A 16,015-nucleotide genomic window follows, 5' to 3' on the forward strand; every position below is an offset into this window, starting at 1 on the left:
TCCCAGGTTGGGTGTATACAGTGGGCTGGTGTCCTTGGCTGTTGTGGCCTCTGGGTTGCTCATGGCTTCCAGATGATGCCGTTGAATCTCCAAAAATTATTTTTGCAGCACCAGTCTCTGGCAGACGGCAGGATGCAGATGACACTTCACTGCTTGACATATCAAACTCTTCACAGCAAGAACCACTTGGGGAGACAGTTTGACCCCTTTACATGCTGGTTACTCCTGCTTTGCTTCCTTTTAGACCACTTCTCCTATGCTAGGCTTCTCTTAGACAGTTTCTCTTCCTGCAAGGCCAAGCATATGCTTTCTCTCTCTCAGCAGACAGGCCTCTAGGTAGTAGACATCCTAGGCTCCTCCGGCAAAAAGTTCAGGCTGCATATTGTCGCCTCAACTTTGGGATTGGCTGTAATGCAAATACTGCAAATACTGGTCACACAGTAAACAGAGTACTGTGTGGAGCAGTCCCTTCCTTGGGCATGACGAACTTGAAAATGGAGCAAAGTTGGGTGGTTTGGATCCCACTTTTATACTTCTATTCCAGACCGGGGTTGTGGATCAACTGCCTGTGGATTCATAACCTGTTTGGGTTTGTTCTCTTTCAAATGTTATTTTCTGATGGATACTTCTGTCTGCAGATTGATCACCTGCTGAATATCCACACTTGCCGGACTTTATCTGGAAGATTTCTCACTCCCATGCCAGTAAGGAGGTCTTGACTACATCTTTGCACCTGAGACTCCCTTGTGACATCACTGGAGCCATAAGGTGCCCACCTTATTGCATCTACGTCTGTTCTCTTTTTTTCCTTGCCCTTCGATGGGTATCTAGAACTTGCTTTCATGGTTCTGAGAGAGTTTCTTTTCAATATTTCTCATCAAAATGGTGTGCAGTGCTAGGGAAGTCTTTCCCAATGAGATCAGGTTTCAAGCCATGTAGGGATTGTGAATGGCACATAACGATCACAGACACTCTCAACCTTTGTGTGTGGTGCTTGGGGTTGAGACACTCCTAGGCCATGTGAACTTTACCTCAATATGCACCCTAAGCCTGGTAAATATAGGAGGCCAAACTTTTCCTAGTGGCCGCCAGTTATGACTGACACATATGACTCTGGTCCCAGCCTATATCTAAGTCTCTACTTGTTCCTTCTTCCCACTGCACAAAAAGATGTCCTCGTCTTCGAAACATCGTTCTTCTTGAAAAGGTAAGCCAACCAGGCATATGGTGTCGTCATCCAAAGTGGTGTTGGTATTATTCTCTCCCATTGAAGACACCACACTTACGGTGCTGTTGATTCTAGTGCTGGTGCCAGGACCTCTACGTGATCCTTTGACTTCAGTGTCTTTCCTGATGACGCCTCCGATGGATCCTGAATTCCCAGTGCCAAGTGCCAATGTGGCATACTTACTGAACTCCATATTAGAAATGACACACTTGCTTCTTAAAGCAGCACACATTCTTGAATTTTCTCTGCTGACATTGGAAAACAAAACTAATCTTGTAACAAAGGTTTTGCAGCCTTCTGCACCATCATCTGAATCATTACTGCCCTTTACTGAGGTCCTTTAGGACCCATTGATGGCTGCTTAAGAAAAACTGACATCTGCCCCTTCGGCTAACTGGCTGGAAACTAGAATGTACATGTCTGTTCAGGAAATGCCATCTTTCTCTAAGTGCACCCATCTCCAGAGAGCTTTGTGGTGCAAGTCTCTTTCGGCCTGAAGCAGGTTTCTAGAGCCTTTCTTCCAGCCCCAACAGATGGGGACTCTAAAATATTTGGGTCAGTAGGCAAAGGCAACTTTTATCATCGGGCAGCTTAGCCTTCAAATCACCCAATGACATGTGATTGATGGGAAGATGTGTACTCTCACCGTGTAGAATGTGATCTAGTTAGTCACACCAAACCAGCCTGATCACCTCGAGGAGCATTCTGCAGAGGTGGTACATAATGGCTAGGATGCCTCTAGGCAAAATATTAAAGCTGGCTGATTAACAAGCAAGAGCGATCAGATTATCAGTGTCTCTTAGACAGCACCAATGGCAGAGATCATCTGGTTTTTCTAATGATATCCAAGCAACATTGATGGATTTGATGTTTGATGGGGGCAAACCGTTTTGTAGAAAAAGTGGTGTCCATGCTGTAAAGTGAACTTGTTCCTGGGACTCCAATATCCCAAAAAGATTGTCATTATTGAAAGTTTTGTGAGTTCTGTAAAGGTTTCAGTTTTCTTCAACACCAACCTTTACACCCCTCCCAGCATCAAAATTTTCAAGCAGTACCAAAGTAGGGGCAAAGGAAGATCCTAAAATACCCAGCAGTAGACTCCTTTTCACCCCCTTCTATCTTAGAAAGCGGCTTTGGTCTCTCCCTGTGTGGCCCTTGGGAGGATGTGTATCCACCTTTTTATAGGCATGTAATGCTCTAACATTGGACCAATGGGTGCTTCAAATTGTAGAAGAGGGGTATATCCTCCTTCTGTGGATTCCTCAGGCTCTGAAATCTTTTCTTCCGCTAGGAGAAGTTCAGGAGAAGTTCAAGATGCTGTCCCTTGCTCAGGATCTTTTGGCGTTGGAAGTGGGTGACTGAACGGTGTCACTATACTCTCAGGATGCTTTATTGTCACATAAAAATCCTGCAGTCGCACCACAAAAATCTGCGTTTTGTAGTAGGGTCCCCTCACTACTAGGTTGTAGTTGTCCCATTAAGATTAACTTTGGCACCTCAATTCTTCACAAAAGTGATAGGAGTGGTTGGAGCGCATCTCAGTAGGTTGGAATCTTGGACTTTCTGTACTTGGACAACTGGCTGTTCAAAGCCAGTTTGTTGCAGATGGTGTTGCACCACTTGCAGTTACCAGTATTTATGTTGTTCAGCCTACCTTTTTTATCAACATGCATACATCTCACCTAGATATTAAGATATCAAATAGATACTTCTAGCTGCAGATTCCTTAGAATAATTCCCAGGCATCAGACAGGATCAGGAAACTTTTGACAGGCAGCACCTATGCGAGCCGGTAGGTGGCATCGTCCGTGCCGAAAATGATGTGTGCTGTGCCTTATAGGAGCTACCTAGTGCGCTGACGTCGATTCTTTTCTTTCTGCAACAGTCCATGCAAATCCAGAGAGCGCTGCCCCCAGTTAATTTTTGACTGGCCCTTGTCAGCCTCTTGTCTAATTTTTTAGAGAATTTGATCCACGTTTCAAGCATTGCGGCGCCTGTCACAGTCAGATTTCAGTGACAGACCTGCACTTGGTTTGCCTTTGGTGTCTGGAGCATGATCACAACTTTAAGACGTGCGAGGATTTCTGCGCCATGCATCCACAGGCACTGAGGGAGTGGTCCCTCAAGCTCCTTTCTGCTGGACGACCCGGTTACGTTCCAGATCTCAGTCCCGAGGAAGGTCCTGGGATCATTCGTGGAGCCATTCCCAGCAATCATTGCCCCACTTAAAGTCATCAGGAAAATATGGTAAGTCCCACAAGAAGAAGAAGAAGAAGACTTCAACTTCACTGCACACTTCTTCGTACAAGACGCAGGTCTGTCAGCACTCGAAGCCTGGCTCTATGTTGGAATCTCTGCCCTGAGTTTTCGGGATCCCGATTGACACCCCCCTCCCCCAGCTTAAGGCGCTTTATGAGGCCATGCACTTCATTTTTGGGCTCCCGACCCTTCTGAAGCGCCCTCTGGCCCAACAGGTACAGGAGGGGCCGCTACTGGTTTTCCACCAGTTGGGCCCCCAGGATCCAGCGACAAATCCGGAGCAGTGCCAGTCGAGCGACCTCTAACTTCCCTGGTGCCCCATCATAATTCCCGACTGACCAAGCTGGATGGGTTTCGTCCAATGCTCGGTGGCCTTGGTGTTAAGGTAGGCAGCTGAGGTCTTGGACCTTCAATTGCCCTCAGTGGCAGTCAAGACGAATGTCTTGATGGAGGTGCTTCACCCAGAAGTCACCCCATCCAAACTACTTCTCTCTTTCAGTGAAGCCCCTAATGACGTCCTGCTTGGGGCCTAGTCCAAGTCCTGCACAGGAGCTCCTGCGCACAGGACAATTTCCTGCTGCCATGGCTTTTCCCCAAGTGATGATAGTTTCTTCACCCACCCCCTCACCCCGGAGAGCTTGGTGGTTCAGGCTTCCACCTCCAAAGTCAACCCCAGCACATTTCCTACTATTGTACCAGTTAGGGAATCCAAGAGACTGGATACCTTCAAGAAAACAATGTTTTCTTCTGCCAACCTTACACTGTGGTCAGTGAAAACCACGTGCCTCTTGGGCCAATACTCCCATACGATCTGAGACTCGGTTGCGCAAGTGCTGCCTCTGGTGTCATTGGAGGCCCGAGCCATACTCTTTTAAGCAATTTCTTACAGGAGGGATTCAGCCAAGTTCGCCATATGATGTGGGCTGGACCCGACAGACACGCTGGACAGAGCGATTTCATCGTCTCTGGCCCTTAGGCACCATGCCTGGTTTAGAACCACTGGCTTTTTCGGGGGATGGTCAGGCTTCGCTCATGGGCATGTCTTTTGATGACTCCCGTTTGTTTGGAGAGAAAGCGGACTCGGCGCTGGAGTGCTTTAAGGACAGCAAGACTATGGCCAGGTCATTTGGCCTTTCCATGGTCCCTCGCCAACCCCAGTCCACCTTCTACCCCTTTTGTGGCCATGAAAGGGGCTTTCAACTTGGCCAGCAAGCTTCTCAACCTTTTCGTGGCCGAGGACGTGGTTCCCACAGACTGCATGGGACAAATAGCCAGAGTTTGGGGCAGCCTTCAAATCCCTTTAATTTGCCCCGCAATAATCATGGGCATCTAGTGGGGGGCAGGTTCCGTCATCTCCTCCACCTCTGGAAGTCTATAACATCCGTATGACCGGTTTTGTGATCGTCCAAAGGGGTTATTTCATCCCTTTTGTGACCACCCAATTACGACAGGCTGGCAGAAGACCACCTCTCCTCGCTCCATCAGGTAGTGCTGGCTCCATTGGCCAAGGAAGCCATTAAGAGGGTGCCAGCATCACAAGTATGAATGAATGAATGAATGAATAAAGACTTATGTCGCGCAACTTAGCCCAAGGGCATCAAGGCACCAAAGCAGATCATCCAACACACAGTCAGACAAAGTCGACTTTACAAGTACGCTTCAGGAAAGGCCATGTTTTTGAGGCCTTAGGCCTAAAAGCTCGGGTGGGGGTGGGGGGGGTGGGGGGGTGGGGATTGGGAGTTTCATAATCTGGGCGCTAAAGAGGAAAACGCTCTGCCTCCCCATTTTTCTCTTACAAACCTGGGTACCTCAAGAAAGTTTTTATTAGAGGAGCGAAGAGATCTAGTAGGGGAATAAAGATGTACAAGTGACGTAATCCCCTCTGGAACAGTACCATAAAAAGCTCCATGAGATAGACAAATAATTTTAAAAGTGATCCTACCTAGAGTGTATGGGAAGCCAGTGTAGGTTCTCCCGAGCTGCAGAAGCGGAGGCAAATCTAGGGAGATTCAGAACCATCTTCGCGGCAGCATTCTGGGCCATTTGGAGACGATGGATAAGGCTCCTATTGATGCCCAAATAAAGGGCATTACAATAGTCCAGTCTAGAGGAAACTAATGCCACCGTAGCCTGTTTCCGAGCATCAGGGGAACGATAATGAGCGATCTTTCTAAGAACCCTAATGCTGCCACAGCAGGTGGAGACGGTCCTATTGACCTGACGGTCAAAGGAAAGGGCAGTGTCCATTAGCACCCCTAAGTTCTTAGCATACTGGCATGGGTGGGGGCATTCCCCAAGTGAGGGTGGCCACCAGTCCCTTAACCAGATATCCTGATTGCCCCCAAAGATTAAGACCTCTGTTTTCTCCCCGTTAAATTTCAGGAAATTCTGCATCATCCACTGGGAGACAGCCTCCATACAGCTCCTGAAATTCTGAGTAGAATCCTTCTCTGAATGAGTGAGAGTGACCATTATTTGGGTGTCGTCAGCATAGGACAGCACCTTCAGCCCAAATGATCTAACCACCCTGGCAAGGGGGGCCTTACAATGGGTAGGTCTTGGTTGCCATTTCCGCTACTTTCTGTTGTCCAAGAAAGACAGAGGCCTTCATCCTATTCCAGACCTCGGCCTTCTTAATCTCTTACTGAAGAAGAAGCAGTTCAAACTGCTTGCCAAAGTGCTGTTTGTCCTGGCCCCGGGAGACTGGATGGTATCGTTGGATTTGCAGGACGCTTATTTCCACATCCCTGTCCTGCCTGCTCAAAGACATGACCTGCGGCTCAAGTTGGACCAAGAGCACTTTCAGTTTGCCGTACTCCACTTTGTCCTTGCCAGCTCCCCTTCGGCCTTGCCAGCTGCCCTCAGGTGTTCACCAAAGTGAGGGCAGGGGTTGCAGCTCATCTGAGGAGGTCAGGGGTTCCAGTCTTTCCCTACATCGATAATTGGCTGTTGAAGGCAGGCCTGCCCCAAGCAGTCATCTCCCACCTCCAGCCTATGGTGAACCTTCTGCACTCGCTGGGGTACACTATCAACATGCTGAAGTCATAACAGACTCACTCTCTAACACTCTCTTTCATCGCAGCTGTTCTGGACATATTGCAGTTTCCTTCCAAGTGGTGAGTCCAGGATATTCAGGCTACGATACTCATGTTTTAGTCTCTATCCTGGATTTAGGTGAAAAAGACCCTGAGGTTGTTGGGCCTCGGGTCTTCTGCATCCTCTGCAATGGGATCTGAAGTCCCAGTAGGTGCAGTATCGGGGAAATCTCTCGAACATGGTCCAGATCTCGGAGGGCACTGCAAAAGATCTGCAGTGTTGGCTGACCAACTGCAGTTGGTTTAGTGGCAGACCCTTTTCTCTTCCCCACCAGAGATGACTGTAGTGACAGATGCCTCACTTCTGGGCTGGGCGGCCATCTGGGAGAGGTGGAAATCAGAGGACTCTGGTCTCCAGCGGAATTTGGGCTCCATATCAACCTGTTTGAGCTTTGTTCGATCTGTTAGGCATCGAAAGCCTTTCTTCCTTCAATCAGGAGAAGATTAGTGCTACGTTTATGGACAACACCACTGCCATGTGGTACTGCAACAAAGGGTGAGGGGTGGAGCCTTTGTCAAGAGGCACTGCGCCTCTGTAAGTGGCTGGAACACCAAGGCATAACCCTAAAAGTTCCTGGTGGGCTTTCTAATGCCAGAGTGGAAAACCTAGGCCATCGGTGCCTTAGCAGATAACGAATTGCGTCTCCATCCCGAGGTGGTGCAAAACCTCTTTCAAGACTGTGTGGAGTCTTAGTTAGATCTGTTTCACACCGCGGAGAATGTGCAATGTCAGCAGTTTTGTGCGCTGGAATTTCCAGGCAGCTCTCCCGAGGGACACTTTTTGTCTCGATAGGAACCCTGGCCTCCTATGCAGCTTTCCGCCAATACCACTCTTACCCAGAGTTCTCAAGAAGATCAGGAGCGACCAGGCCCAAGTCATTCTTGTGGCTCCGTATTGGGCACGGTGAGTCTGGTACCCCGAGCTGCAGAGAATGAGCATCGGTCCTCCGATCAGTCTGCCTCTTAGGGGGTTCTTCTGTTACAGCAGCAAGGCTGGGTCCTGCACCCAAACCTGAAAACGCTTCCCCTTCATGCGTGGAGATTGAGCAATGACAGTTGACAGCTTTCGGCCTTCTGCACAACGTCTGCAATGTTATTTTGGCAGCCAGGAGTCCCTCCACTGAGACGCCTGCCGTTGGAGCAAGTTTGTAGCATGGTGTGCAAATAACATGTTGGTCCTCTATCTGCACACCTTTCTCAGATTTGTCTGTTTATTCTTTCCGTGGCCCACTATGGCTCTGTTTGGGGCACATTAAATGGTTATCTTTCTGTAATTTCGGCAGTTGCTAGGCCGGTCGTCCCTTTTCAACCCCCCTATTGTAAACCGGTTCCTGAAAGGTCCACAGCATATGTTCCCATCAAAGCCTTTTATTATGCCCCAGTGGGACCTAAATGTGGTTCTTACATTTCTGATGTGCGCTCCCTTTGTGCTGCTCCACAACTGCCCACTCACACGTCTGACCATCGAAATGGCCTTTCTAATGTTGAGAGCATCTGCCAGTTGGGTATGCGACTTACAGGCACTGTCAGCAAGCCCTCCATACCTTTCCTTCTACCCAAACAAGCTAGTCTTTCAGATTTTAGCATTCTTTATGCAGAAGGTGGTAACTCCTTTCCATGCAGGCCAGTCCATCCCTCCCCCTACCTTTTACGCTTCATCTCACCTGTCTAAAGAAGAGGAGACTCCAGTGGCTAAACCTTAAAAGAGTTTCATACAAATGTTGACAGTGAAACCCTGTACTGGCTCGTACCTAACCTAATGTCCTCAATATATCGCTATAAAACAATGGGGAATGTACCCCAAATTGTGTACACTCAAACCAAGCACCCACTGTCAAGGAACAGTCCTACTGGACCCAAAATATTCCACATGAAGAGCAATTAGTGCACCAACACATTCAAATATTGACGATTATACAATCTGTATCCCAAATTTGTTCTTCAAGTCGTCTTTTATTGAACAGGAGTATCAAACAACATGTAAGATAGACCAGCCAACGCGTTTCGTCCAAAAGAGATGGACTTAGGGGGAAAAGCAATAACGTACAGAGCGAAGGGACAATATATCTGTGGCCAAAGTGGATAACTGGAACTTGGACAACTCAATCACTTCGATAGTAATTGGAAATAGTTGAAACAGCTATATCCAAAGACCAGTTGCTGGGTGGATATAATGTATCCTAAGGAGATACTACATCCTTAATCCAGGTGTAGATGGTACAATTCAAAAAGTCGATAAATCAATCAGATCCTATGATAAACACTGCTCGGCACAATATCAGACGCCAGTGCTGAACACACAGTATGGTCTATAACCTTTCGAGAAAAAAGCCCAAAATTGCGGGTAGAGCACCATATAGAAAATCAGCATAAAGTGTTCATATCAGATATATCAAACAGTTCAGCATCATGTTAAGCGCCGTCATCTAGGGTAGTATGATCCCCGTTCTATTGTGAGACCTGCGTGTCAACAAACCTTGGATTTTCTGAAAATTAAACATTGGATCTGCTACATTGAGAAAACCCAAATACAATATTTGTTTAGTGCTCTGGATTTTGTCAATAATGTATTCATTTATGGAATTTCTTTTTTTGTATATTTATTCACACTAATTAGGTGGCTTAGGGTCAGTCCATTCTAGCAAACGTTGCTGCTGTATTAGATGTACTTGTCAAAGATTTTCTTTTCTTTCAATGTGCAAGCAGTCTTGTACCACTGCCATCTTGTATTCTCACCTTCCACTTTTATGTATCCCTCCACATCCCTCTCTTTAATCACCAGTTGTGATGCATTTTCTGAAGGGGTTGACACATGTTTACTTAAAAAGCCATTCGTCATGCATTAGTAGGACCTATTGTTCATACCTACATTCCAAATGTGCGCTCCATTTGAGCTTATGCACAGTTGCTCGCCACATCTTCTGACAATCAGAGCAGTCTTTCTTGCCGCCATCACTTCTGTGCGCTCATGAGTGATCGAGTCACTCTGTGCATCTTCTATGCACCACTTTTTCCCCAAACACTTTGGTGCTGAGTGTGAGAAGTTGGCCTGGTAAATGATGCTCACTAGTTCTAGTGATCACCTTGTACCATGCCAAGCAACCCTTATGATGATTGGTTGTAAGTCAACCTTATAGACCAGCTATCCTAGAGGTAGCGTGGACAAAGCAGTCTTAGGCTAAACTCTGTAAGGCATGTGAAGCAAGCTGTTTTACCATACACAATCCCCTTGAATACCAAATGAAAGGACACCACACAGATAAATATTGAATAAATATATATATTTATTTACTACAAATATCCCCTATACTCTTTATGAGCACAGAAGAAAATGCGTTAAAACAAAACACAGTTTAAATATACAAAAGCTGCACAATATGGATGAGCCCTAGGGGCCACCTAAACCATATACTAAAATAGTGGTATAAGTACCACCAATCGGAAAGGAAGTAGGCCTAGGGCCTGGGGAATCGCTGGATCTGTTCGGGACTAGCAGTGACTAAGTCGGGAAAGGCCCGCGGGACTCGGGTGCAGCGCTTAAAGCACACGCATGCACCAGTGCAAAGTCAATGGTGCGTAAAAGTTACAAAGTTACTGAAAAGGGAACCTTCCGGATGACCTAGAACCTAGCAACTTGGAACATAGACACTAGAGATGTATTGCTACACAGGAGCACCGGAGTGCCAGGGTTACCTCACCCACAGGAAGCGGGTGCATATGTCTCAAAGTGTGTCGGGTTTCGTCGCGCTGGTCTATGGAGCCTGTAGATGAAGATGGTGTCGGTCGTCGAGGAGAGTTCCGGTGGATCCAAGGGTGGATCTGAAGAGGGGACAATGTTCAAAGTCACTAGCCAGTGACTACCGTGGAACCAGGATGGAACCAGGGGATGTCGGGTGCAAACAGGCGAAGAGGTGAAGATTGTCTCTGCAGCCACGTGGACTCGAAGAGGTCGAGGACGTCCAGGCGTCGGTCACGAGCTGTCCCACGAAGGCTCTAGCTGATGGCGGTGTCGGCTTCTTGATTGGAGCAAACAGGCCTTGGCTAATGCAAGCCACGCAGGAAACGATGCAAGCTTCTCACTCGGACCAGCAAGGTCAGAGGGGCTGCTCCTTTTTACAGGAGCGAGGGCCAGTCTGGAGCAACCAGACCAGCGGTCTTGATTTCGGATTTCGTCGCCAAGATGGCCACTAGCCAACGGGCCAGTAACCGGGATGACGCGTCGAGTGGCAAAATGCAAAAGGGCCCGCGCAGATCGTGTAAATGTAAATGTAAATTGATACTTGTATAGCGCACTACTTACCCGCAAGGGTCTCAAGGCGCTTGTACGAATACCGCTGTGGAACCCGTCCTGGCTTTCCCTGTGAGGCGTCCACTCCTGGGCACCCCCAAGGTGGAGGCCAGGCATCCTTAGCGTTGTGGGGGCCATTGTGGAGATTAAGCAAGCTATTGCCCAGAGTTGCAGAGTGGGACTCCATGATTGGAATAGGCACCGAGGCGAGAATTATCAGGTCCATGGAATTTTGAGCCCAAGACCCGCCGAGGCGGGGAATTGAACCCTGGTTCCGGGCCAGACCTCTGCATCAGGGTCTGCCGCTCTAACCATTGAGCCACAATTCTCCATCGTGGAGATGCTTGGGGGCTGATCTTCGGTGCAGATGCTGCTCGATGGTGGGGCTTCTCAAACCCCAAAGCACAGCGTCGAGGGTGCCTCGGGTGCTGCGCAGTCAGCTCCTCGTGGGTCTTTCAAGATGGCCGGTCCCACGTCTCTCGGTGCCTCCACTGGTCTCTTCTTTTCAGGGACTGTGGATCGGGCTCTGAGATGTCTGGGAATCAGGGTCTTGTCGGGCTCTGGGCTCCGGCGGGAGGCGGCGGCAAAGCAGACGTCGAGTTGCTGGATGGTGCCTGTATTCACAGGGTGGTCACTCCTTGGCCACAAGGGAGATGCTCTTCAGTCTTCTGTGCAGCAGAATGTCGAAGTCCAGTTTTCTTCTTAGTTTCAAGTCGAGTTCAGGATGATCTGAAGTCTTGGGACACAGCTCCTACTCTTATTCCAAATCTAGGGGCCGGATCACCTGCTAGGTCCCTCCTCTGGGTGGGACCAGGAAGGGGGTGGTTACCCCCCCTTTCCTTTGTCCAGCTCCTCGCCAGGACTGGGGCTGGAAAGCCCCAGCACCGGTTTGGACTGGCTTATGCACGGGGACACCTTGTGTGCCCCAGGCATGTCTCATTCTATTCAGCCCTGTCCTACCCAATACACAAAATCCTGTCTGTATGTAAATGTAAATGTATTGCGATTTATATAGCGCACGTATCACCCGAAGGCATCAAGGCGCTTGCCTTGGGAACCCGTCCTGGTATTCCCCTGTGAGATAACCCCAGCAGGGTATCCACAAGGTGAAAGCCAGGCATCCCGCCGCGAGGGGCCATAGTGGAGATTAAGCAAGCTATTGCCCAGAGTCGCAGAGTGTGAACCCGTGAGTCGAGTAGGCACCGGAACGAGAATTATCGAGTCCGTGGAATTTTTGAGCCCAAGACCCGCCGAGACGGGGAATTGAACCCTGGTCCAGGACCGATCTCAGCTTCCGGGTCTGCCGCCTCTAACCCCTGAGCCACACTTCTCCACTGTCTGGGGTGGTGCTCTCACCTCCCAAGGCAGGAAACCCTTTGTCTAAGCCTCCCTCGCTGGAAGGACTCCCAGCAGCAGGAGGTCACACTTGTCTGTGGTGGCAGCATCCATTTTGTGATGCTGAGGCTCGAGTTAACTTTAACCGGGGTTCAGGTTATGTACATGTCGTGTCCCTCTAGAAGGGTGGAATGCTTCCCCCGTCGCCAGAATTGGCGAGGGGGTAGTATCCCAATTCGTATGCCACCTTACTCGAATTGTTTTGATAAAGCCAAACCAAAGTTAGCAAGTAACCGCGAGGATTATAATGCACTTAAGAGTATATGGTATGGCAATATCCCGGAACAGCTAAGGGAGTTGTTCCCGACAGCTGCAGACGGGCTCAGCTCGTGCCAGAGTACCATCTCACATGAAACCAAGCACTCTGCCTTCAGGATTTTCGAGGCCTTCCATAGGAGTGGCTTATAGGTTAACATGTGTCTAGATATGTTAGATATAGGTAAACTTTATCTAAGTAAGAGGTGATTACACCAACTTACCCCAGCTGATTGATCAGCCAGTTGTGTCAAATATGGAGGCCAGGCCAGGGGTGGCACAATACATGCTGCAGCCCCTGGTAGGCCTTGGATAGACCTATGCACTGGGTACCTGGGGTACACTATTACAGGGGCCTATAAGGTGAACCAGTTCCAATTGTGTAGGCACCTAAGGTACATGGAGTCCATTTTAAGGAGAGAGCAATTAGCCTGGGGCCCTGAATAGCAGGATCCCAGGCCAACTAAGTCAAAAACCAGCTAAACACCAGGCAAAAAGTTTGGGGGTAACCATAGTCAGATATCCACCTTCCTACACTGAGGGCTCAGGCTGTCTTTCTGTCAAAGGTGGTATCAGTCTTCCATGTTGGCTAGTTTAATACCCTGCTGACATTTTTCTGTTTCACCAATCTAATCAAAAGAGGAGTAAGAGCAGAAGCTCTATCGACTTCACCCACGAGAGGGCTTTAAGCTTCTACACAGGCCGGACAAGAGACCATAGTGTGGATGATCAGCTCTTTATAGGATTACAGGGAGAAGGAAAGGCAAAGCGGAGTAGAAAAGGACTGTCCAGGTGGATATTCCTCTGCATTAAAATTTGCTATGCACTGGCTACGGAGTAACTCCCTAAGACCTACAAGTTCGTTCCCCCAGGTGTCACTTAGAGGTATTAGGCCCTGTTAAGAAACACCTTCTTACATGCTTACAATCTTAAGTTGCCTTCTCTCTCTTAACACAGTGACATTTGACACACATTAATTTGCCTTCACATACAGGATAACTTTCTTCGACTCAGTTTTTGCTTACAATACCTCTTTATAGGCACTGTATCAGAACACCTTGAACATTTTGTACAAGGGCTAAGTTCAACACACAACATGTTATTTGTTTTTGGCCACTCTGCGACACAATAGAACAACAACAACAACAGCCTGACTCCGGCTACGGCATGGTAACATGGAGGAATTCCAGCTCAGCTGATTCCTGTCAACTCATGCGAGGGATGCTGTCCTACTGTACTCCGAGATAGACAGCTTACTGACACTAACCCACAGGTAATGGGGAGTTAGACCACCTGATAGGGATTTGGTGAATTTGCACACCCTAGACATTATAGGCTATGATGCGCTAGGTAGGAGTACATTATATTACAGTACTTGTATGCAAGCACATGTTTTCTGTAATGAGCACAATGGTTGACTATTCATCTTTTTCACCATTCTCAAAATGCTAATCTCGTTATTCTATTCCCTTCTATTGATTATCGTTGCACACGTACTTTACTCAAGAATCGCATTGCTTCAATAAATATTGAAATGCTTTACTGTGTATTTATTTGGGTATGGCCTAGTAACTACACAAAGGGTACTAGATCTGTTTCCACGATTTCCTTGGGAAGTCAGGGTTTTCACAACCTGAGGTTGCACATACATTTGTTACCATGTAAGGTTAGGGGTACAGATGATGCACTGTGAGCTAACAGGACTATTGGCCAAAATATCCTGAGGGGTGCCTCGAATCAGTCTTGCATCAGTCCAACGTTTATGTTGTCCAACAAACGCACAGTTTTACTTAGGAAAATGTAAACCGTACAATACAGGGCCAAGAACGCTACAATGGCAGTTTTGGACATTTGGTAGGCTATAATGTGGGCATTGTGCCCACGTTCACGAAAAACTACTGTCTTGAAAGTCAGGTCCCGTAGGAGGGACATTCAGATCCGAGATCACTCCTCAGCCTATCCACCTTTGGGAGTTATTGTTGTCATATCCACTTTAAAGGTAAGGGATTTGCAGCTTCCATCAGAAGTAGTAGTTACTTACCTTTGGTAATGTTCTTTCTGGTGGTTACTGTATTTTATCGCAGATTCCTCACTGCCCTTCCCTTTTCAGTGGAGTGACCTCCTGAACATTATTAAAATAAGGTAACAAATTAACTTTTAGCACACTGTCTTCTGCAATTTGTTTGAAGTGTGTCATGTCTGAGCTCTCAGAAGGAGAAATATAAAAAAACTGATGTCAGCGTGCAGGATTGTGCTTGTATGTTCCTCACCTCGTCACTTCCGGAGCTGTGTGTAGTAACCATGGAGGCATGCAGTCCACCTTCTGGTGAGTGGGGGGTATTGCTGAAAAAGTCTCGGATCCACTCGGATGCCTGTGAGTATTGTAAAGGTGAGAAATCTGCAGATAGATGCACTCTTTACCATGGGACCATTACTGAAGGTAAGTAACCTGTTCTTCTGAACTGCAGCTTCTTTTGAAACACAATGAAATGGTAAACTGCAATAAAAACGTATTGTAACCTGTTACAGTCTCCTTATTGGTCTTTATTTTCAAAGAGGTTTGGGAAGAATAATGCAAGATGAAATATTATAAGGAGTAAATATACTCCATACCGTAATTTGAGGACACCACAAATCACTTTGGAGTTCCATAACCTTGTAAAGGCTTGCTGGCTTCAGTCTCATTTTCTTTAAGACCTTTGCAGTATTCTCTGTAGGGGGCACTTTATTCCATATATATTAGCCATGCAAGACTATGCGGAATCTGCAATCACCATTTCTCAAAACTGTGCACCTGCTTCAATGAATGTTCTATCTGTGTACTGTATATTGACTCAGTTGGGTTGGATATAGCAAGTGGAAATTGATTTTACACCAGAAAACTTTTTTTTATAGTTAACATAATTAATGTTTGTTTCTCTAGATCTGCGAAACATATCCAAGAGAACTTTATGTTCCCAGAACTGCAAGCAAGCCCATAATTGTTGGTAGTTCCAAGTTCAGAAGCAAAGGACGGTTCCCTGTGCTGTCATACTATCATCAAGAAACACAGGTATCTATAACCAGTTTTGTTCCCCATCAGAGATCATGTATAGACCATTCTTTATTTGTCTACAAGGTGTGTAACCCAGGATCACAGTGGAAGGTCCCAGGAACATCTGATCTCTTGTTGTAACCTCAGGAGTGTCCCAAAGAGTTTCACACTATTGTCCACGAGGCCCCCAGTGTTCCAGGTAACCACACATCTTGCATCTTATAACATAGTCAACAAATGCACTCATATAGAGACACAACAGTGACTAAAGCGAGTTCATGTTTCCACCTAATCCTGAAACCTGGTCTTTAGCATAACCCCGGGCCTAGCAAACCCAACCACATTTCTTCTTTCAACCCATCATGTCAGCAATTTCCATCTGAACTACTTCCACCACTCCCTTGCTTTCTACATTAACATTAAATCTAGAAATCGAAGTGAGGTTCCAAACCTTTCCTCCT

At 47.3% G+C, this 16,015-nt stretch overlaps 1 protein-coding gene across 2 annotated transcripts in view; it reads left to right on the forward strand.

The window, feature by feature from the left end:
- MTMR6 (myotubularin related protein 6) overlaps positions 1-16,015 on the forward strand; it is a 439,692-nt gene that overhangs the window by 253,980 nt on the left and 169,697 nt on the right. For both annotated transcript variants that reach the window (XM_086935180.1, XM_086935181.1), the window contains one exon: positions 15,444-15,572. In XM_086935180.1, the coding sequence (XP_086791306.1) occupies positions 15,444-15,572 (129 nt within the window). The remainder of the gene's footprint in view (positions 1-15,443; positions 15,573-16,015) is intronic.

Source organism: Lissotriton vulgaris, chromosome 8, assembly GCF_964263255.1.
Source record: "Lissotriton vulgaris chromosome 8, aLisVul1.2, whole genome shotgun sequence".
NCBI lineage: Eukaryota > Metazoa > Chordata > Amphibia > Caudata > Salamandridae > Lissotriton > Lissotriton vulgaris.